The 23,993-nt window shown below is 44.8% G+C and overlaps 1 protein-coding gene across 3 annotated transcripts in view; it reads right to left on the bottom strand.

Annotated features, from left to right (window-relative positions):
- The window catches only part of SBNO1 (strawberry notch homolog 1), a 135,911-nt gene that overhangs the window by 102,158 nt on the left and 9,760 nt on the right, over positions 1–23,993 (bottom strand). Inside the window, exons 3-7 of one of the 3 annotated variants that reach the window (XM_040347290.1) lie at positions 16,143–16,247; positions 4,461–4,752; positions 4,178–4,222; positions 3,607–3,707; positions 2,757–2,844 (exon numbers count right to left, since the gene is read on the bottom strand). In XM_040347290.1, the coding sequence (XP_040203224.1) occupies positions 2,757–2,844; positions 3,607–3,707; positions 4,178–4,222; positions 4,461–4,752; positions 16,143–16,247 (631 nt within the window). The remainder of the gene's footprint in view (positions 1–2,756; positions 2,845–3,606; positions 3,708–4,177; positions 4,223–4,460; positions 4,753–16,142; positions 16,248–23,993) is intronic. The other 2 variants (XM_040347291.1, XM_040347292.1) reach the window with 2 other exon arrangements.

The following is a 23,993-nucleotide window of genomic DNA, read 5'->3' as shown; positions in this document are numbered from 1 at the left end:
GAGCAGAAATAAATCTTCCTATTCTTTGTCAGTTTCTTTATTTTTCCCTTTAGTAAAGGTCACAGAGAATAAACATAACATATATCATGGGTACATAAACATATAAAAAGTCCACTGTTCACTCTTACGGGGAATCAACGGGGGAACAAGGCGGTATCAATCAAGTTAAACAGTTAAATACCCTATCTAATATCCTGGTTCCCCTACTCTGTTTAAACCCTCCTTTTGTTCATAGCCCACTTTCCCCAGGGCCCATGAGCTATTCCATACGTCTGCCCCATTCTGTTCACTTTACCTTCCCTATGGCCTACCTAGTTCTGCCCAAAACTTAAAACCAAAGCAAACCCTCCCCCCCAAAAAAAAAAAAAAAAAAAAAAAAGAAATCTTCCTATTTTTGACCGTCAAGAGAACTCCCATCCTAGCCTCTGATCTGCAGTTCCCATGGAACTGCACAAAATTATTAGCATGACACCAGCCACCTGAGTTTGGTTGAGCGCCAACATAAGCACACCAGTATGGGCAACAGTTATTCAAAGTTTGCCTTGAATGTACCTGTTTTTAGTACTGTTAAAGCCCAACTTCAGGAAAAAAAAAAAATTCCCTTGCACACTGCAAGGGTTAACTGCTTGTTTTGCCCAGGGGAAAGAGTAGAAAGCCTACACCGATATAATCCTCTGTTTTGCCGGCCAACAGTGTGATCCACTGGTGGACTGTTCCTGGATGTCCTCATGTACAGAACAGGGCTGTCTCCGTTCCCCAATACCACAGACAAAACGAGCGATTGACTCTTGCAGTCACAGCCCCACTGCAAGGAAATTTTTTTGCCTGGAGTTGGGCTTTAAATTTATGCATTTAGGTCCGCTTTAGGGCTGGTTCACAGCTGAAACACAAAGGACACGGTCAGTGTGGTGCGATTTCCATTCCATTCATTTGAAAGGACTGAAAAAGAAGTACAGCCAAAGCTCGGGCAGAGAGCTGGTGACTGAATCACCAGTTCTCCGCTTACAGCGCACCAAGAACTGAGTGATCAGTAGCGTTTGATCACTCAGTCTTAAAGCAGACAGGGGACAGATGCACACCTAGGCAAGTATGATTTCTGTAAAAAAAAAAAAAAAACACACCCCACCATACTTTACTTTGAAATTGCACCAAAATGAATTTATACACCACTTTTAAAAAGCACACTGCAACCAGATTGCATTGTACTACACGCAGCAGATCGCACACCCAGTGCATATTGAACGCGGTGCAGGAAATTTACACGGAACGCAGGTTTCCCATACCATGTTCTGGCGAGAACGAGCCCTAATACCAAGCTCAACCCAAGAATAAGTGGTACCAAGTGCATTAAAAAGACCCATCGTGACAAATAAAAAAAGAAGGAGCTGCCACTGCTGACCGGCCAAAAATGCTAGTTGCTTAGCTGTTGTACTGGCCAAGTGGTTTCCATACATGCAGTTACTAACCTGGAACAAGTACCCAGATCAGGAGAGTCAAAAGTTCTTGTGTATGTCAACTTAGTCACTAAAATTAGAATGAAACAGGACCATGACTGCCAAGCAATTAGTATTTTTAAAAGTCGTGGTCAGCAACCATAGTCACCATTTCTCAAATAACTTTTTCTTGTTGCAGCCTCTGGCTTGCATGTAGCACAGGATCCCAGCAATTTGAGGGTTCATTCAAGGTGAATGAAGGAGACACAGATAGCTGCAAGCCTGAAACGGGCAAATACCGGTGTCGCCAGCCTTCCTATTCAAAGAGGTTTACAAACCTCAAGGCCATCTGAAACGTTACAGTATGTAAAACAGTTTTCAAAAGGTTATTTAGGTGACGTTTGGAGTGGTCTTACAAACTGATTAAAATATACATGCAAAACACCACGGCAACTACTAAACTAAAACCACTAAAGCTGGACACGCACTATATATATATATATATATATATATATATATATATATATATATATATATATATATATATATATATATATATATATATACATACATACATATATACATACATATATATATATACATACATATATATATATATATACACACACACACACACACACACACACACACACACATACATACATAATATATCAGTCTGTTTTCTGTTTAATACCCTGCTTTACTAAAAAGCCAAGGGTTGAACAAGATGAGGAAAAAAAAACGCAAAACATAAGTTAGAGGTAGAAACTATTTTGTCAATTGAAACGTTATACAATAATATTAAAGGGGTTGTAAAGGAAATGTTTTATTTTCCATAATAATCATCCTTTATCTGCAGACATTCCTCTTTTCACTTCCTCATTGTTCGTTTTTGCTCAGAAGTTTCTCTATTTCTTCTCTGTTCTGTTCACTTCCTGCTTGCCTGATTTTACTGACCACCGTGAAGGGAGGCTTTACTGCAGTGGTCAGTGACGTGCTCACCCCCCCTCACTACATCTGTGCAGCAGGATGCTCTCTACGTGTTAGAGACTTCAAGGAGGTGTAAATTACTGGGCGTGCCGCAAATCATACTGGGAAATGTATTTCTTACATGAACGAGCGATGCAAACCAGGAAGTGAATGAGAGAACAGAAACTAGAATGCCGGAGGTGATATAGATGAAGGAATTTAATAGGTATTTACTCGTTTAACAGAATCATTACACTATTCTGTCTACCTTGCAGACATTAATTTTAGGCAAAAAATGTTTTTCCTTTACAACTTTAAGGCAGTATGAAGATTTACCAACTAGGAATAACATACGTTTAATTGGCATGTATTCTGCATAGGTCTCTGCATGTCCCATTTCGTCTTCATCTTCTTCCTCTGGTTCATCCTCCTCTTTAACTTTCTACAAACAGTGAACACACAAAAATTTTAAGTACCACCAACGATTTGGTTAACAATGTATTAAACTATGTATGCTGTATGAAACTGAGAAATAGATTAAATGTTAAAAGAAAAATAACTTAAGGCAAAATGAAACAAAATTAAATGCATACAATTATCATAAAATCAGACAAGATTTAGCCAAGAAAAACCTGTACATTTAAGATGGGTGTACACTAGTAGAATTGCAAATAAAAAATGTCAGAACATTCAAAAATAGTTAAAGATTGTGTTTGCTTTAGGACCCTTTCACACTTGTGCGACTTGTCCTGCGATTTGGGACTGCAAATTCACATCCATGTTTATATCTGTTAAAACAAAGTCCCTGACACTACCTTTGGTGCGATTTTGATGCGACTTGAGGTCCATAGACCTCAAGATTGCACAAGCATTGCTTTAAGTCACGCGACTTTCAGGTCGTACACAAATATGAAAGGGGCCAAAAATAAATAAAAAATCGATGAATGGACTTTACCAAACAAAAAAACACATATACGGTTATAAATTCTTTCAAGAATACATTCTCCATCCTGCAATGCGGTCAAGAACGATCATCAATTTGCTCCCACTAATAATTAGAAAAATTAACAAATGTTCTTACAATGAAAAGTGTTAAATTAAAAAAAAAAGTTTAAATGTACAAATGCCTATAAGCAAAGTTCATGTCCCAAAAGTCGTGCATCCAAAAACAATGAAAACAGGTTTACAATGTCACTTAACTTACATTAGTGGGTGAAAAACTTCTCATCTTAATGTCATCATTGATCCAAATTCTTGTCACTTCCTTATTAGTAATATCTTTTTTTGCACCATTGAGAAGATCAGCTGTAGTAACACAATGTCAAATTGAAACATTATAAAAAGAAGCAGGGGGAAATAAATGTGTAAAGTTTTAAAGAAGCAGTAACCTAATCTTCTAACTTTACAGAAAATAAAAATATGTGTTTTAGTTGCTTACATACATCTACCCCTTCCATGCATAGGTTTAAACTTCACAGTTGAAGACAAAAAGCTGATTAAAATGGCCTGTGGAACCATTTTTTCAAAACAGTCAGCCATGCTTTCAGTTGGCACAAAGATGAGGCATGGACCAGCATATATTATTTCTAATAAGATACTATTCGAGTGATCTGCTTCCATGCCTACCCATCTAAAATAATATTTTATTGGAGGAAGGGGAGAGACGACAACACTACAGAGAAAGCCAATGTTCACCAAGAATATCCACGTGAATAAACACCCATCTAGAGGTTGTGCAAAAAAAAAAAACATACACCCAAAATAAAATAAATTACCTGGTTTGGTGGCACTTACCACCTTTGGAGAAAATATTACAAATTCTGCAACAATGTATTTTTCAATGCTGCAAAAACAATCTGGTTCCAGCAAACATACACACGGTACAAGTTATGAAAACCACAAATACATTTTGCTATTGCACAAATAAAAAACTAATTTGTGGATGGGTGGGTGGGTGACCTTGTTGCAATGGTCATCATCTTGCCCCATGAGGAAGACTAGGATCTTAACATACAAGAAATTTAAACAAGGTTAGAAGTAAAAGTAGGAGATACTTACTTGCTGCTGTTGCAACTGGCTGTGCAATGTTTGAAGGCGGTTTCAGTTTCATTAATTTATTTAGACTGCTATTTTTTAGTAGATCCTTCAACTGAATTTGTTCTTTTGTTGGTGCAGTAGTCACAGTGGCAGCTGTGGATGGCCTTGTTGTAGCACTTGTTTGAAGGATTTTTGTTACTGTAATAGTCTGTCGGGTGGTAGTAACAGGAGGTGTTTTTGACATCACTATTGTGTTGCCAAGCTGTGGTAACTGGTTAATTTGATTCAGAACAAATGTTGTTGTTGATGGAGGCTGAAAAAATAAAAATGTTCTAAGAGTTTTGTCTGTAAAGTTTGTAACGTTACAAAACAACCTGACAATTTTTTTTTTTTTTTTTTACCTCAATTGTTTATATTTTTAAACATTAGGAAACAATTTGAAAGGGCAACTTGGCATTTCATGCACTCCAACAAAAGATCTTTCCCTATTATGGACTATGGCAGGGGTAGGCAACCTCGGCCCTCCAGCTGTGGAGCAACTACAAATCCCATCATGCCTTTGCGAGTCATGCCTATGATTGTCAGGGTCTTGCAGTTTCACCACAGCTGGAGGGTCAAAGGTTGCCTACCCCTAGACTATGGCTTATTCCAGGGGTGCCTAACCTTTTGAGGAGCGAGGGCCACTTTATCGACTTAGTAACCGGTCTCGCGGGCCACAATGAGCGTCAGTGGCGTAGCGTGGGTTGTCAGCTCCCGGGGCAAGGCAAGTAACTTGCGCCCCCTAACCTGTGGAGTTTTAGCACTCCCTGAGCCCTTCCTACAATAGTACTGACCAGCCTGATTCCAACACTGACCACTACACTAACCTACCCGATTCCTACATTGACCTACCTGACCCCTACATTAACCTACCTGTTTCCTATACTTGCCACTACACTGTCCACTACACTACCCACTACATTGCACCTACCACTGCACTGTCACCTACACCGACCACTACACTGACCACCTCACTACTACACTTATACTGACATTTTTGTTATTTATACTGACTCTGGCTGGCTGTTCCCTCTCCCCAGACTGCATCTATGCCCTCACCTGCAGCTTGTAGCTTTCATCAGTTAGTAGGAGAGGGAGAGCCTGGAGGGAAGTGAAGGCAGCGGTGTTCACAATGAGGCGGGGGTCCAGGCTGGCCACGATCACAGATAAACCAGCCCCGCCACGATCACGGATAGGCCAGCCGCGGCCTCCGCACATGACCCCATTCTTCGCACTAATGCTCGAAGATGGAGGGTCGGGAACCCGCGATCTGGGCTTGCCGACCCGCCATTTTAGAGCAAGACATGGCGGGCCACATCGGAGGGCGTCGCGGGCCACATGTGGCCAGCGGTTGGGCACCCCTGGCTTATTCAAACAGCAATGCTTATTCAAACAGCAATGCATACACTAAGCACAGAAAAATCTGATTGGCTGCAATAGATTATAGCTCTACACAATTAATCTTTGTACCATTTAACAAAATAACCAAGCCTGTTTCCAGGCTATCAAGAAGACATGAGAAATTAAAATGATCAAAAACCATCACCCCACCTGCAACTGAAGTGGCTTAAGGTTAATTACAGCACTGTAGTGCAGCAGCATTCAAAGTCATGAATCCTGCACCAAGGGAAAGCAACACAGACAACCGGGACTCACAAAATGCTGGTTTCCCACAATCTTGCTAAATAAAAGAACCCTTCCGTAATGATGAACTATGCCATACACTGTAAAGGCCCAAGGGAGTGGCCAGGCATGCACATGATTTTGCCCCCCTACAGTTAGAAACACATATGGAGGTCACACTTAACCCCTTCAGCGCCCCCTAGTGGTTAACTCCCAAACTTCAATTGTTATTTTCACAGTAAACAATGCATTTTTATAGCACTTTTTGCTGTAAAAATGACAATGGTCCCAAATATTTTTCAAAATTGTCCGATGTGTCCACCATAATGTCGCAGTCACGAAAAAAATCACTGATCGCCGCCATTAGTAGTAATAAAAATGCAATAAAACTATACCCTATTTTGTAAACGCTATAAATTTTGCGCAAACCAATCAAACGCTTATTGCGATTTTGTTTACCAAAAATAGGTAGAACAACACGCATCGGCCTAAACTGAGGGGAAAAAACGTTTTTGTATATATTTTTGGGGGATATTATAGCAAAAAGTAAAAAATATTGAAATTTTTTCAAAATTGTGGCTCTATTTTTGTTTATAGCACAAAAAATAAAAACCGCAGAGGTGATCAAATACCAAAAGAAAGCTCTATTTGTGGGGAAAAAGGGACGCCAATTTTGTTTGGGCGCCACGTCGCACGACCGCGCAATTGTCAGTTTAAGCGAAGCAGTGCCGAATCGCAAAAAGGGGCCTGGTCCTTTACCTGCATATTGGTCCGGGTCTTAAGTGGTTAAGACCCGGACCATTATGCAGGTAAAGAACCTGGACACTTTTTGCGAATTCAGCACTGCGTCGCCCTAACTGACAATTGCGCGGTGCGACGTGGCTCCCAAACAAAATTGGCGTCATTTTTTCCCCAAAAATGGAGCTTTCATTTGGTGGTATTTGATCACATCTGCGGTTTTTATTTTTTGCGTTAAACAAAAATAGAGCGACAATTTTGAAAAAAAATGCAATATTTTATACTATAATATCCCCCCCCAAAAAAATTTATATATATATATATATATATATATATATATATATATATATATATATATATATATATATATATATATATATATATATATATATATATATATATATATATATATATATATATTCGCATAAGCGTTTATCGATTGGTTTGCGCAAAATTCAAAGCGTTTACAAAATAGGGGATAGTTTTATAGGATTTTTATGAATTTTTTTTTTTTTTTTACTTCCAATGGTAGCAATCAGCAATTTTTTTTGTGACTGCGACATTATGGTGGACAAATCAGACAATTTTTACACATTTTTGGGACCATTGTCATTTTCACAGCAAAAAGTGCTATAAAAATGCAGATTACTGTGAAAAATGACAATTGCAGTTTAGGAGTTAACCACTAGGGAGGGCTGTAGGGGTTAAGTGTGACCTCATATGCTTTTCTAACTGTAGAGGGGCGGGGCAGGATGTGTGACGTCAGTGATCGCCTTTCCCTATATCAGGGAACAGACGATCACTGACCTTGCCACAATGAAGAACAGGGAAGGTGTGTTTACACACACACACACACACACCTCTCCCCGTTCTTCAGCTCCTGTGACCGATCGCGGGACACCGGTGGCGATCAGGTCCGGTCACGGCTGGGCTCTTAAAGAGGACGTACAGGTACATGCTTGTGCCCAGCCGTGCCTTTCTGCCGACGTATATCGGCGTGAAGGGGTCCTTAGGTGGTTAAGCACGGTGGTCACATTAGGTGACCGTTTATATTTGGCTAGAAGCACGCACATTAAATCGTGTTGGTAGCACAAGTTGCACATGGGAGGAATTCCCATTAATTTCTAATAAGTCTTCAAAACATATTAGCTCAGTAAACATACCTGGCCCTTCAATGTACCACAATGCATCCATGTGAATATACTTTACATGCAATGTACCGATTTGGCCAAAAATCTGTCAGGTATGTTCCTTGGTGCATGGAAACCGTTTGGGCACATAGAACACACATAGGCAGACACGTATCTCACGTATCTCACACACACACACACACACACACACACACACACACGTGTAACCGGGCTATTTAGGTCTAAAGAAAAGAGAAGTGTTCGGCAGAGCATCAGATGGCAGCGTTTCATAGACATCAGACTTTTACTTAAAGCAGAGTTCCGGCCACAATTTCACTTTTTAAATATAAATACCCCTGTAATACACAAGCTTAATGTATTCTAGTAAAGTTAGTCTGTAAACTAAGGTCCGTTTTGTTAGGTTGTTACAGCATTTAGACACTTTATAAAATAGAAATTGACTGGGGCCATCTTAAGTGTGGGCATCATGAAGCCAGACTGTATGACTTCCTGGATTTCAGCCTTGCAGATCTCGCACATGCTCAGTGCTGCACAAGCAGTATCAGATCAGGTTTCAGCACGTGCTGTCCAAGTCACATGATTCTTTGAGACTGGGGAATGCCCAGACTCCTGGAAAGTTACACCCACTACATTCCCAGGAGTCTGTGCGGTGTAGGTTAGGAAGCATTAAGCACCTACGTGCAGGAAGTGGGAAGATGAACTATTCTGCCTAGCAACAACACTTTGAAGGCATCTAAAAAAAAAAAAAACTACTGATGTAATGTTATATTTATGGGTGGAACTCCACTTTAAGCTGAAAACAGTTCATCAAGACACTGTCAGAGACATATGGGCACTTAAATAAACTGCTGCGCACTTAAATCAGCCTTTCAACCAGAGAGCTGCGGCACCCTGGGGTGCCTTCTAGGTTCTTCAGGGGTGCTTTAACAAAAGGTCTAGAAATTGCCAAAAATTAGTCAATAAGCCAGTGGATGGATCAACCCATTCCATTTTTTTATTACACAAAGCCATAACTCTTTATTGAGCAGCGTCACAATCTTGTGCACCAGATTACAGAGTGCACCCATGACCCGCTCGCGCGTGAGTCCCGCGATTGGCCCCCGAAGCTGAAGAACAGGGAGAGCCGCGTGTAAACACGGCTTCCCCGCTCTTCACTGTGGCGGTGTCATCGATCGTGTGATCTTTTATAGGGAGCCACAATCGATGACGTCACACCTACAGCCACACCCCCCTACAGCTGTAAACACACATTAGGTGACACATAACCCCTTTAGCGCACCCTGTGGTTAACTCCCAAACTGCAACTGCCATTTCCACAGTAAACAATGGTCCCAAAAATGTGTCAAAATTGTCCGCCATAATGTCGCAGTCACAAAAAAAAAAAAAGCGCTTAAACGCTTATTGCGTTTTTTTTTTTTTACCAAAAATAGGTAGAAGAATACGTATCGGCCTAAACTGAGGAAAACAAAAGTTTTTTTTATATATTTTTGGGCATATTATAGCAAAAAATATTGCATTTTTTCAAAATTGTTGCTCTATTTTTGTTTATAGCGCAAAAAATAAAAACCGCAGAGGTGATCAAATACCACCAAAATAAAGCTCTATTTGTGGGGGAAAAAAAGGACGCCAATTTTGTTTGGGAGCCACTTAGCACGACCGCGCAATTGTCTGTTAAATGAATGAATGAATGAATGAATGAAAAACTTATATAGCGCGGCACATGCGAACTGAATCGCCTCTGGGCGACGCCGTGCCAAATCGCAAAACCTGGCCCTTTAGCTGCAATTTTGGTCCGGGTCTTAAGTGGTTAAAACGTTGGGTGTGCTACATGTGTAGAGGCCACTGCACTATGGAAAAATAGGATTTTTGTACTCACCGTAAAATCCATTTCTCTGAGTTCATGGACGGACACAGCAGCCTTGACCTTAGGGTTATATCCGCTTCCTTCCAGGAGAGTTGGGCAGAAACAAAGCACTATAAGTGTTAACACTTTCCTCAGTGCAGCTCCTCCGAGGGGGCGTGGTTCCCCGGGTAAAACCCACACCCTGCTCTAGCAGCTCCAGTTCGCAACAGGCAGTACAAACAAAAAGAGGGGTGGGTTCTGTGTCCGTCCATGAAAAATGGATTTTACGGTGAGTACAAAAATCCTTTTTCTCTTTCGTTCATAGACGGACACAGCCTTCATTGACCTTAGGGACGTCCCCAAGCAGTGTCAAAAAATTTGAGGGGTGGGAAAAATAACACAGCAAAAACAGGTTACACCCCAAACAAAAACCGGAGTTACTCAACGGAGGAACTCCAATCTTAAACTGCTGCCTGTAACACCTGCGGCCGAAGGAGGCATCAGAAGATGCACTCACATCCACCTTGTAAAACTTTGAAAAAGTGTGGACCGACGACCAGGTCACTGCCTTACACACCTGTAACACAGAGGCTTGATGACGGAAAGCCCAAGAGGCACCGATCGTTCTGGTCTTATGAGCCGTAACCCGAAAGGGAGGCGCCCGCACCTTCAGGGCATAGGCCTGAAGCACAACCTGTCGGATCCACCTGGAAATGGTGGCCAACGAGACTGCCAGACCTTTTTTGGGACCAGCCACCGACATGAACAGTGAGTCCGACTTTGGGAACGGAGCCGTAGCAGATAAGTACACTCGTAGGGTCCGAACCACATCCAGGGAATGTAAAGTGGCCTCCTTCGGCTGAGGACACAAGAATGGAAGAACAATGTCCTCATTAATGTGAAAAGCCGAAACCACTTTCGGGAGAAAAGACGGCTGAGGTCGCAGTACCACCTTATCCTTGCAAAACAAGGCCGCCAGTTCAGATACTCGTCTGATCGAGGCAATTGCTACCAGAAAAACCACCTTCTGTGACAGTCAACAAAGGGATCTTTCGGATGTCCTCCAAGGGAGCATCCTGAAGCACCGAAAGGAATAAATTCAAGTCCCATGGGGGTAGCGGATGGCGCACCAGAGGGGCCACATGTCTGACCCCTGTACAAACGTACGCACCAAGGAGTGGGCCGCCAAGGGTCGCTGAAAGAAAACAGCCAGAGCTGAAATCTGACTCTTAACCGTACTCAAGACGAGAGCCTGATCCACTCCCCGCTGTAAAAACAGCAGAATCCTAGACACCACGTATGAACGAGGGTGCCACTTCATCTCCTCACACAGAGATGTAGGCCTTCCAAGTACGATGGTAAATCCTACGTGAGGTAGACTTCCGTGCACGCAGCATGGTAGAGACCACCGAGCCTGATAAGAGTCAGGTACTTAAGGACCGAGGCCTAACAGCCACGCCGTTAAAGCCAGCAACTGTAAATCAGGGTGGAAGATCGGACCCTGTGACAGAAGATCTTCTCTCAGGGGTAGACGCCAAGGGGCGTCTGCCACCAGACGCACCAGGTCCACGTACCAGGAGCGGTGCGTCCAATCTGGGGCGATCAAGATTGTTGGAATCCCCTCGGCTTCCACTCTGCGCAGCAGACGAGGAAGAAGCTTCAGAGGAGGGAAGGCGTAAATCAGGCGATGGTGACCCCAAGGTGCCACAAACGCGTCTGACGCGTACGCCCAGGGGTCCTTTGACCTGGCCACGAACCGTGGCACCTTCCGATTGAGACGGGACGCTAGGAGGTCCACGTCTGGAGTGCCCCACTTTAGGCACAGACTCCGAAACACCTCCGTGTGAAGTGACCATTCTCCTCGGTCCAGTGTTTGGCGACTCAGGTACTCGGCTTACCAATTCCGGAATGTACACGGCCGACAGAGCCGGAACGGACCTCTCGGCCCACCAAAGGATGTGCGTGACTTCCAACGCTGCAGCCGAGCTTTGTGTGCCTCCCTGATCATTGAAGTACGCCACGGCCGTGGATCCTGACTGGTCGGGCCTGCAGCTCCAGGGACCACCTGGCAAGGCACAGATTGATTGCTCGGAGCTCCAGAACATTGATTGGAAGGCGCGACTCCTCCTGAGTCCAGCGCCCCTGGGCTGACTGGGTGCCCCAAACGAGCGCCCCCCCCCCCAGCCGGAGAGGCTGGCATCCGTCTTGACCACTGTCCATTGGCACGGCAGAAACGTCTTCCCGGTCCGAGGCACCGGAGACGTCAGCCACCATACCAGGGAAGACTTGACCAGTTGACTCAACTGAATCTGGTAATCCAGAGAAGACTGGAGCTTGTCCCAACGTGACAGAATCTCCTTATGCAATTCCCTGGTGTGGAATTGGGCTAAAGGAACTGCCTCGGAAGAGGCCACCATCAGACCCAGAACCCTCATGCAGAATCGAAGAGACGACCACTTCTGGGTCAACTGCTACACCACAGAATGCAGTGTCTGGAGTTTCTCTGTTGGGAGAAAGACTCTCGCCTCCGCGGAATCCAGGACTAGTCCTAGGTATTCCAGACGCAGAGACGGAACCAACACTGACTTCTGGATATTCAGAAGCCAGCCAAACTCTTGGAGAGTCTGACACGTGATAGACACGTCCTCTTCTAATTCTGAGCCTGAGGAAGCTCAGAGGAGAAGGTTGTCCAGATATCCCACGATAGCAATCCCTCGCTGTCTCAGCAGGGCCAGTATCGGGGCGAGCACCTTGGTGAAAACTCGTGGTGCCGAGGCCAGGCCGAACGGGAGGGCCACAAATTGAAAGTGGTCCTCCCCGATCGCAAAGCGCAGAAATCTCTGGTGCTTTGTGCATATGGGAACATGTAGGTATGCGTCCATTATATCCAAGGACGCCATGAAGTCCCCCTGATGGAGTGCTGCTATTACCAAGCGAACCGACTCCATCTGGAATTTTTGCACATTGACAAAGCAATTGAGGGCCTTGAGGTCCAGGATTGGACGGACCTCTTCCTTCTTGAGTACTACGAACAGATTGGAGGGAACTGGTACAATCTCACTCCCCTGACCAGAAGATCCTGGACAGCCCGACAGAGCCTGCCGGCGAACCGGAGGAAGCTGGAGGTTGGAAGGAAAAAATCTGTTTGGTGGACGAGAGAAACTATCTTGTCCCCCGAGGAAACTACTTTGCAAAACCAACGGTCGGAGAGAGAGGAGACCTCCACCGAGCCGCGTATTCGCGAAGCCGGCCCCCCACCCGAGACACGGGCGGGGACAGACCTTCATGCGGAAGCAGGTTTGTCCGCAGTAGGGTTGCCACCTCATCCCTTTAAAACCGAACACACAATAATTACACAGGTTCTGTGGCTGATTAAGGTGGTAATTAAACTCACTTGGTGCCTCATCTGCATTAAATTAGCCTCAGAACCTGTGTAATTCATATGTGTTCGGTTTTAAAGGGATGAGGTGGCAACTCTAGTCCGCAGGCTTGTTAGCCTTGCGGAACCAGGGGCGCTTCTACCCTGCAGCGGGTGCCTTAGCACCTTGCAAACTTTTTCCCGCCGCACGAAAAAAAAACGCTTTGGGGTAGTAAAAGAGGGCCCTTGCCTACGGCGAGGCTCCTTGCCCTTCTCAGACTGTGGGAGCAGTGTGCTCTTGCCACCTGTGGCATCCTTAATGTCATCCAGGGACGCCCCAAAAAGCCGCTCACCCTTAAAGAGCAAATCTACCAAAGCCTTCTTGGAGGATTGGTCCGCAGACCAGCATTTCAGCCACACAAGGCGGCGTAGTACCACCGCAGAGGCTCTGGAAAGCAAGGGAAGCGTATCCAGGGCCGACTCAGACAAATTTTAGACCCTGAACCAATTGTTCAGCCAGGTCCTTGCAGGTCTCGGAAGCATCCTGCTCCTCCAGCTTCTGCAACTTTGCCCGTTCAGTCAGTGTCTGCGACACCAGAGACCCGGCCACAAACGGCTTTACTCAGTCTGGACACGGGAGGGTCCACTGATGGAGGAGAGACACTTTTTCTAAAAGTCCTCCTCAAAGGGATAACGGACCGCAAAGTTTTTAGGAACAGCAAAAACTTTGTGGCGTGTCCCATTCCTTACATAGCAATTGCTCCAAATATGGAATACAGGGAAATACTTTTGCGGTGCTGGGCGGTTTGCAGAACCCAAAAGGGACCGGCACATCCGGTGCCCCCGCCAAATCCTCAAGTTTATGAGTATCGCGGACCGCAGAAATAAGAGCTCCAACAAATTCCCTATCATTTACTGACCCTGAGGCAGAGTCATCCTCACAGTCCGTGTGGGTTAAGCCTGCATCATCTGACATTACAGAACCAGATCCTGAAGCAACAGCAGGCAATGAGTCTGTCAGAGATATCCCAAGAAGCAGGCCCAGGGAGGGGGCGCTTTTACCCCCCTTCTGGGCACTAGCTGCTTCAAACCTGGCGAGAAACGCCTCAAGGACAGCCGACATAGCCTCAACAGATGTGGCAGGGGCAGGGAGATTAAAGGATAATTCAGGCATTGCTGGGGCAGAAACACCAGGTTCAGGTTCCATGTTGCCCCACCGCTGTGTACTGCAAGACAGAACAACCAATCGGTCACCTCCTGGCTGCAAAAATAGAAGCAGAGGCCTCCCAGGGACTCACCACCCCACCCGGCTGCAGAGAGCTGAAAACCTGAGGTGTGCTCTGATGTGCTGGCTGTGCTGTGTCTGTCACCTAAGGGAAGATTTGCGGCGTTTTGCAGCGCTAAAACTGACACAAGAGGCCAAGACATTTCCAAAAAGGCCGACGTGAGGTAAAAATCACCAGCGGGCTACAGGAAAATGGCCGCCGAGCTATGTAAACCGCGACCATGGCAAAATGGCGGCCGTGGCGCAGTTTAAAATCCCCAGTGATGCATTTAACACTACACAGCAGCACCTCCCAGAGTAAAAACAGTCCCCCACCACACACGAGCCCCAGTGGTAATAAAGAAACCCCAGGAAGCCCCCCCTCACAGCCGCTACCCAGTCTGGGGAAGGAGGGAGAGAGGAAAACAGGGCGGACCTCCCCAGGGAAAATACCAGCCATACCACCTTGCCAGGGCAAGAGGCCACTACTTACCCTTCCTGTGACTACCGGCTGGAGGTATCCTGGACAGAACCAACGTCCACCAATGGCATGGCTATCGGCCAGACACACTGACGAGGTCATAGAGAGATCGGTCATATGTGTGTCCTGGAACATGTAGTTCCCCAGCCGCCCCTGAAGCAATGGGGTATGTCGTGGACGACCCAGAGCTGAGCTGAGGGCCGGCACACGCTCGATGGCCAAACATGGGGGGGGGACTACAAGAGTAAAGACCCAGCCTGTCACCCAGTCGGCTGTTGATAGAAGAATCACAGGATTCAAAATGCAGGAACAAATAATAAAAAGTAGGGGAAAAAAAATGCAAAAAAGTCTGAGTACAGGGACTCCAGAGTGCCTGTCCTCTCCTGACGTTAGGCAGAAAGAAACTGGAGCTGCTAGAGCAGGATGTGGGTTATACACGTGGAACCACGCCCCCTGGGAGGAGCTGCACTGAGGAAAGTGTTGTTAACACTTAAAGTGCTTTGTTTCTGCCTAACTCTCCTGGAAGGAAGCGGATATATATCCCCAAGTTCAAGGCTGCCGTGTCCGTCCATGAACGGAAGAGAAACTATTAGTTTTTACATTATAGAAAGGGGTGCCTCAAGATTGTGCATAATTTAAACAACTTCAATAACAGGCACTTCCACCCCCCATCATGCCCAGGCCAAATTTTCAGCACCAAAAAAAAAAAAAAGGAGGAAGTTTGGAAAAATAAATACGTTCTTTCAGTTATAAAATGTTGTAAATAAGTATGTTTTCTCCTTTACTGATGGCTCTCCTCTACTCACGCCCTGTCAGCGTGTATAGAGGAATGCCGATAATCTACACTTCCTAGTTATGCTGCGATTCGTCACAGCTGATCACATGGTAAAAGAGCCTACATCAGAGCGACACACCGCACTACTGATCGCCACGCTGTGTGCCCCCCAAAGGGTGCCTGGTCTGGAAAAGTTTGAGAAAGGACTTAGAATAAAAAAAGAAAATCTCACCACCTTTCAACTGTCGCAATTATACAAGAACAGTTTCCATTTTCTATTTAAAGAATTCATGTACTATTTTACACAAATCCAACAAGTTTCAGCGGGGCTACAGAGGGCTGGCTTTAACCATTCACTACCCTATCAAAACCTTATTAAATGTACTTTGTTTTAGGACAAGGTTAAGCAGAAAATTAGAAATGAACCTTACCCGGACATTCAGCAATGCTGGGGTTGTTAGAGACACTGCTTCTTGTTTTACAGAAACTGATGCTTCAATCTCTTTGTTTCCACTTAAAGCACCAATTGGCACAGACTGGTGGAAAATGACATTTAAAAAAAAATTAGGAGGATAAAAAAGTATTTTGCTTAGGTCTATACACTAACACTTTATGGTTAATCTAGTAGACATTTGCAAGTGTAAAAAAGTCACTTTTTTATAGCATTGTGCTAAATAGACTAATCTACACTGTAGATTAAAGGGATTGTAAAGTTTGTTAAAAAAACAAAAACACACAAGACATTTACATGCTATACTTACCTGCTCTGTGCAATGCATAGAGAGCAGCCCCTGAACTCCCTCTTCTGGGTTGACCCCAGCTGGTGCTTCTGGCATCTTTTTTTCTCTATGTGCCACCATAGGAAGCCACATGCTGATGACAGGTCCCACTGCTCCCACAGAGTCCAGTGGAGGAGGAAGAAAGACGCACCACTGCTCTGTCACAGCCCTGGATTGAGCTCAGGTATGTATGGGGGGCTGGGGTTGGTGAAAGAGGGTGGCCCTTCACTACAACTCGTTCCTGAGTCAGGGATGAGCACACTTGCTCCAGGTTGGTGTATCGGTTCCCGATTGGATAGATTGATAGCAGCGCAGCCATTGAATGACATGGGAGGCGGAGCCAAGTCCTGCTGTCAATGGACGCAGCAGCAGGACACGCGAGTGCGCCCGCACGCATGCACCAAGGGAGAGCGCTGCTCCGATGGGGCACTCCAGAAGGAGCCAGGAGTGCTGCTAAGGGACCCCAGAAGAGGAGGATTGGGGCCACTCTGCAAAACCAACTGCACAGAGGAGGCAAGTATGACAGTCACAGGTTTGTTTTTTTGTTTTTAAAAAGGGAAGGTTTACATATCCTTGACAAAAAAAAAAAAAAATGAATGGAGGTCTTTACAACCACTTTTTTTACAGCAATTTGTACCGATGGCTCATTTTGCTGTGTCCCGCTTCCCTTCAGTTAAAAAAACTACAGGAAGGAGGGGGATGGCAATTCACTACAGGTATTACACACTTTTTATTGCCGTCCGTGCCCCACATCCTTTTTTACATTATCATTGTTTTCCCCAGAAAAGTAATAACAGAGAAATCTTTCAATTGGGACACTCGATCTGGTGAATTTGGGGGTCCCCAAAAAAAACTCATTTAATTTGCAGGGATTTCCTCTCACTTCCTGTTTGGTTATGGGACAGGAAGTAAAGGGAAATCTCAAAACGGGACACAGATAGCAGAAAAAAATTTAAAAATCCGACATTGGTTACAACTCCCCTTTGCTCTAGTCAAAATTAAGGGTTTTGCCCAGAATTCTGCATTAACCACTGAAAGCAGAGTTTCACCCATTTTGTAGAGGTGGTCTTAAACTAGAGACCACCTCTCAACATCTCGTTTTTGGATATACTTTTTTTCCCTTTCCTCTTACCTTTTTGGAAGTACCGCGTATGAACCAGTCGGGCCGTGGCCCATGTCATCACCTCTTTTTTCGGTGAGCTCCCCCGTTGTCTTCTGGGACCTGTGTGTCCCAGAAGACAAGCTGGGCATTCAAAAAGCACTGCGCGACTCGCGCATGCGCAGTAGGAAACTGGCAGTAAGGCCGCAAGGATCCACTGCCGGTTTCCCTTAGTTGAAATGGCGGCGCCAGCACCTTACATTAAGGGGCTCCCTGGACAGGTAAGTGTCCTTATTAAAAGTCAGCAGCTACAGTGCTTGTAGCTGCTGACTTTAAAAATATATATTAGGCTAAAACAACGCTTTAAAAAAGGACCAAGCCTGTTTTTTACACTTTGTGTTTACAAGTTAAAGCTATTTTGTAGCAAAAAATGGTTTTAACACTCCCCTACCTGCCCATAGTCAAATGACGTCCACAGACTCCCATCCTGGGTGGGGGGAGCGCGCGATGTCCGCCGGGCACCCGCGATTACAGCAGGACTGTTGATCTGTGTGTGTAAACACAGATCCACGTCCTGTCATAGGTGAGGAGACCGATGTGTGTTACCAGTACAGAACACACATCGGTCTCCTCCCCTTGCGAGTCCCCTCTCCCTACAGTTAGAATCACTCCCTAGGGAACATATTTAACCCCTTCAGGGCCCCTAGGGTTAACCTCTTCCCTGCCAGTCACATTTACACAGTAAACAGTGCAGTTGTATAGCACTGATCAATGTGAATGGTCCCAAAAATGGTCCCAAAAAATGTGTCAAGTGTCTGATTTTTTTTTTTTTTACCAAAAGTATGAAGAAAAATTTGATATTTATTAACAAAAAGGTAAAAAAACTATTGTGTTTTTTTCAAAATTGTCACTCTTGTTTATAGCACAAAAAATAAAAAATAAAAACGCAGAGGTGATCAAATACCAAACGAAAACTATTTTTGGGAGAAAAATAAATAAATAAAAGTAAAAAAAAAAATAAAAAAAAAAACACACGACATCAATTTTGTTTGGGAGCCACGTCGCACGACTGCGCAGTTGTCAAACTGCGACAGCGCTGAAAACTAAAAAATTGTTCTGGGCAGGAAGGGGCTGAAAATGCACTGTATTGAAGTGGTTCAGAACCCCCAAACATATTTTTTCAGACACCCTAGAGCAGGGATATGCAATTAGTGCAGGGGTTGACAAATTTGCTTGGAATCTAGGAGCCAGCTAAAAAAGTTAGGAGCCAGAAAACGTGTCCCGTCGAGCTTGCGCGCAGAAGCGAACACATACGTGAGCAGCGACCGCATATGTAAACGGTGTTCAAACCACATGTGAGGTATCGCCGCGATTGGTAGAGCGAGAGCAATAATTCTAGCCTTAGACCTCCTCTGTAACTCAAAACATGCAACCTGTAGAGTTTTTTTAAACGTCGCCTATGGAGATTTTAAAGGGTAAAAGTTTGACGCCATTCCACGAGCGGACGTAACTTTGAAGCGTGACATGTTGGGTATCAATTTACTCGGCGTAACATTATCTTTCATAGTATTAAAAAAAAAAAATGGGGATAACTTTACTGTTGTCTTATTTTTTAATTAAAAAAAAAAGTGTAATTTTTTTCCCAAAAAAAGTGCGCTTGCAAGACCGCTGCGCAAATACAACGTGACAGAAAGTATTGCAACGATGGCCATTTTATTCTCTAGGGTGTTAGGATAAAAAATATATATAATGTTTGGGGGTTCTAATTAGAGGGAAGAACATGGCAGTGAAAATAGTGAAAAATTACATTAGAATTGCTGTTTAACTTGTAACCACCAGATGGCGCCAGCTTACACATCTGGTGGTAATAACTTGTAATACCAACGGCTCACCACCAGATGGCGCCAGCTCCCCCCCTTCCAAGCCAAGTCGTCAGGACCCCATTTCTAGTCGCCATGGCGACCTGGCGCCCGGGATTTGTCGAGCCCTGAATTAGTGGACCTCCAGCTGTTGCAGAACTACAAGTCCCATGAGGCATAGCAAGACTGACAACCACAAGCATGACACCCAGAGGCAGAGGCATGATGGGACTTGTAGTTTTGCAACAGCTGGAAGTCCGCTAATTGCAAACCCCTGCCCTAGAGAATAAAATAGCATTTGTTGCTATACTTTATGTCACACCGTATTTGCGCAGCGGTCTTCCAAATGCAATTTTTTGGGAAAATATATTTTTAATTAAAGTCTAAGAAAAAAAAATAGTTACCTTAATTGTTTTTTTATATTATGAAAGAATGTTTACACCGAGTAAAGTGATACCCAACATGTCATGCTTCAAAATTGCGTCTGCTTGCGGAATGGCGACACTTAAAATTTCTACAGGTGACCAGTTTTGAGCTAGGAGATATTTTGCTAGAATTATTGCCCTCACTTTAATGATCGCTGCAATACCTCATGTGTGGTTTGAACACCATTTACACATGTAGGCGTGACTTACATATGCATTTGCTTCTGCGCATAAGCACAGAGCGCAAAAAAAAAGTAGTGTGCGTTTTTTTTTACACTGTCCCCTTAAAAAAAATGTGGATCACTTTTAACCACTTAAGACCAGGACCTTAATGCAGGTAAAGGACCTGCCCAGTTTTTGCGATTCGGCACTGCGTCGCTTTAACTGACAATTGCGCGGTCGTGCGATGTGGCTCCCAAACAAAATTGGCGTCCTTTTTAACCCACAAAGAGCTTTCATTTGGTGGTATTTGATCACCTCTGCGGTTTATTTTTTGCGCTATAAACAAAAATATAGCAACAATTTTGAAAAGGAAAAAAAAAAAAAAAGCAATATTTTTTACTTTTTGCTATAATAAATATTCCCCAAAAAGATATAAAAAAAATTTTTTCCCTCAGTTTAGGCCGATACGTATTCTACCTATTTTTTTTTTTTTATAATAAAATCGCAATAAGCGTTGATCAATTGGTTTGCGCTAAATTTTTTAGAGTTTACAAAATAGGATAGTAAAAAAAAAAAAAATTATAAAAAAATGCAATAAAAAACTACTAATGGCGGCGATCAGCAATTTTTTTTGTCACTGCGACATTATGGCGGACACATCGGACAATTTTGACACATTTTTGGGACCATTGTCATTTTCACAGCAAAAAAATGCAATAAAAATGCATTGTTTACTGTGAAAATGACAGTGCAGTTTAGGAGTTAACCCCTACAGCGCCCCCTAGTGGTTGTGTGACCTTGTGTGTTTTTCTAACTGTAAGGGGTCAGGGCTGGACGTGTGACATCATTGATCGTGTCTCCCTATATTAGGTAACACACGATCAATGAAGCTGCCACTGTGAAGAACGGGGAAGCTGTAGCTCTCCCCGTTCTACAGCTCCGGGGATCGACCGCGGGACTCAGGCGGCGATCGGGTCACAGGGCTTCGGACCGGGTCACGGGCGCACGCCCACGACCGGGGGCGTACAGGTACGTGCCCAGCCGTGCCATTCTGCCGACGTATATCTGCAGGATGCGGTCCTTAAGTGGTTAAACATGTAAACATCCCTTGTAATAGAAAAAAAAAAAGCATGACAGGACCTCTTTAATGTGAGATCTGGGGTCAAAAAGGACCTCAGATCTCACATTTACACTTAAAAGCAATAAAAAAAAAAAAAGAAGGCCCTTTAAGGCCATTGGGCAGAAGTGACTTTTGACGTCGCTCCCACCAACCAATGGAGTCGAGTGGGGGCCATCACTCCCTCACTGGACTTCCTGCCCATCAGTATCAGACAGTCTCTACCGCTACCAACAGGTCTGGCAAGTGGCAGAGACTGGGATGGTGCGGGGGACGACCTACTGCCGTTGAAAGAAAATACGGGGGTTATGGCAGCCATCTGCTGCAACAACAGTATTTAACTTCAAAGTAGCAACGTAAATCCACGGTGGACGGTCCAGAAGTGGACATGTTAAAAAAAAAAAAAAAAAAGTGAGGGAAGGTTTAGGAGATTACTTTTCACACTATACGCCATCTAATTTAGATGCAGCTGGAAACCGCTATCCTACCTCACCCCTATTGAGTTTGCATGGTGGACAAATAAGGGTCTTTTGCACATGGCCGATTTCTTTTTTTTTATCCAGATAAAAGTTTATTTTAGAACAAGTAAAAGACATACATCAAAGCTACATAAACAATCCGATACAAACCAAAACGAAATGAACCATAATACTGCACATACATCACAAACCATTCCCGGCTCTGCCCTCCTCCCACCCCCTACTATGATAGACTACCATTTCCCTCAAATGAGACCCAAACGCAAAACATATACCTTGCTCGGGTACCTAGGCCCAACAATCTGCCCGTGACCAGATCCACCAGGGCCAAGCCCGGTACATTCAGCCACGGTCCCTACAGCTTCTCAAACTTCTGGGCACAACCCCTATGTTGGTATATTATTTTCTCCTTCTGGAGCATATCCCCCATTGTATTAATCCAATCTTTAAGGGTAGGAGGGTCTTCCGTTATCCAATGAGTCATAATAAGCTCGCAAGCCAAAAACAAAGATCTAATTACTGCCACCCTTTTACCTTCCTCCCACTCATCTAGTATATGGAGTAAACATTGTTTTGGGTCTGTAGGCAATGTAACTTGGAACACCCTGTTTATGGTGTCCACCACCCCCTTCCAATATGGGTGAAGCTTCAGGCATCTCCACAGTAGGTGAATCAAGTCACCGTGGTCCCTCTTACACCTGGTGCACCATGGAGTGGGCCGCAGCCCCATAGCAAACAGTCTGTGGGGGGGGTGCAATACACCCTCAGCAGTAAATACAATTGTGACACTCTATGGGACACATTCAGGGAGAATACTGGTATCGCCTGTAGGGCCTCCTTCCACTGCTCTTCATCTATCGGGCCCACTTCTCCCTCCCACTTGGTCCTCATTCGTAACGGGTGTTTAGTCAGAAAACTTTGTAGTAGCATATTATAGCATTGTGATATAAACCCTTTGTATTGGCAGCTCTAGCAATCAAATTAAACAACGGGGTAGGGGAGGGGACCCACTCCGAAGATCTGCTCTGGGCTTTTATTGCATAGCGTAGTTGCATATAATAAAAACCTCAGACTGCGGCAAACTGAAAAGACCCTGTAGGGTTTCAAATGAAAGCAAAGTCCCATCGCGAAAGACCTGGACAAGATAGACCACCCCATATCTCCTCCAAAGTGTCCCATGCTGGGGGTACGAGTTGTTAGACCAAATAGGGCTATACTCTGAACCCTGCCACTCCCTGTAGATACCTCGTCTTGTTCCAAACTTTTTGGATAAGGTTATAGGTAGGGTTGTCCCGATACCACTTTTTTAGGACCGAGTACAAGTACCGATACTTTTTTTCAAGTAGTCGCCGATACCGAATACCGATACTTTTTTTAAATGTGTCCCCAAATGCAGCCATGTCCCCCCCCATATGCAGCCATGTCCCCCACATATGCAGCCATGTCCCTCTAGCCATGTCCCTCACATATGCAGCCATGTCCCTCTAGCCATGTCCCTCACATATGCAGCAATGTCCCTCTAGCCATGTCCCTCACATATGCAGCCATGTCCCTCACATATGCAGCCATGTCCCTCACATATGCAGCAATGTCCCTCACATATGCAGCAATGTCCCTCACATATGCAGCAATGTCCCTCACATATGCAGCAATGTCCCTCACATATGCAGCAATGTCCCTCACATATGCAGCAATGTCCCTCACATATGCAGCAATGTCCCTCACATATGCAGCAATGTCCCTCACATATGCAGCAATGTCCCTCACATATGCAGCAATGTCCCTCACATATGCAGCAATGTCCCTCTAGCCATGTCCCTCACATATGCAGCAATGTCCCTCTAGCCATGTCCCTCGATGCGGCGGCACGATGCGGCAGGAGCGGCGGGGGGGGGGGGGGGGGGAGGGGGGGGGAAGTATTCTATTTAGGTATCGGGGGTCTTTGCGCGAGTACGAGTACTCCCGCAAATACTCGGTATCGGTATCTGGACAACCCTAGTTATAGGTCGGGTACGATTTGTTCGGTTTTCCAAAAGCTAGCGATTCCAGGGCAATCGGCACCGACTCCTTTACAGTATGTAACATCACCAGTTCAGAGGAACCTCCTCCCTCCCCGACCACCCCCGTGCGTACCGTACCCATCAATTGCTGCAACAATATAGTACAACCAAGGATTGGGGAGGGCGAGCCCTCCCTCATCCTTCGGGGCGCTGGAGATGCTCTAGTTTAATTCTGGGTGTGCGGTTCCTCCATATAAGCAAACGAAACAGGGAATTAACAATGCTAAACACCTTTAAGGTCACTACCGTCGGGGCATTATGGAGCGCGCATGGCCGATTTCTACGATCACAGAGGAGGTATG

This window comes from Rana temporaria, chromosome 1 (genome assembly GCF_905171775.1).
Source record: "Rana temporaria chromosome 1, aRanTem1.1, whole genome shotgun sequence".
Classification (NCBI taxonomy): domain Eukaryota; kingdom Metazoa; phylum Chordata; class Amphibia; order Anura; family Ranidae; genus Rana; species Rana temporaria.
This window is presented reverse-complemented; position numbering and strand designations above follow the sequence as displayed.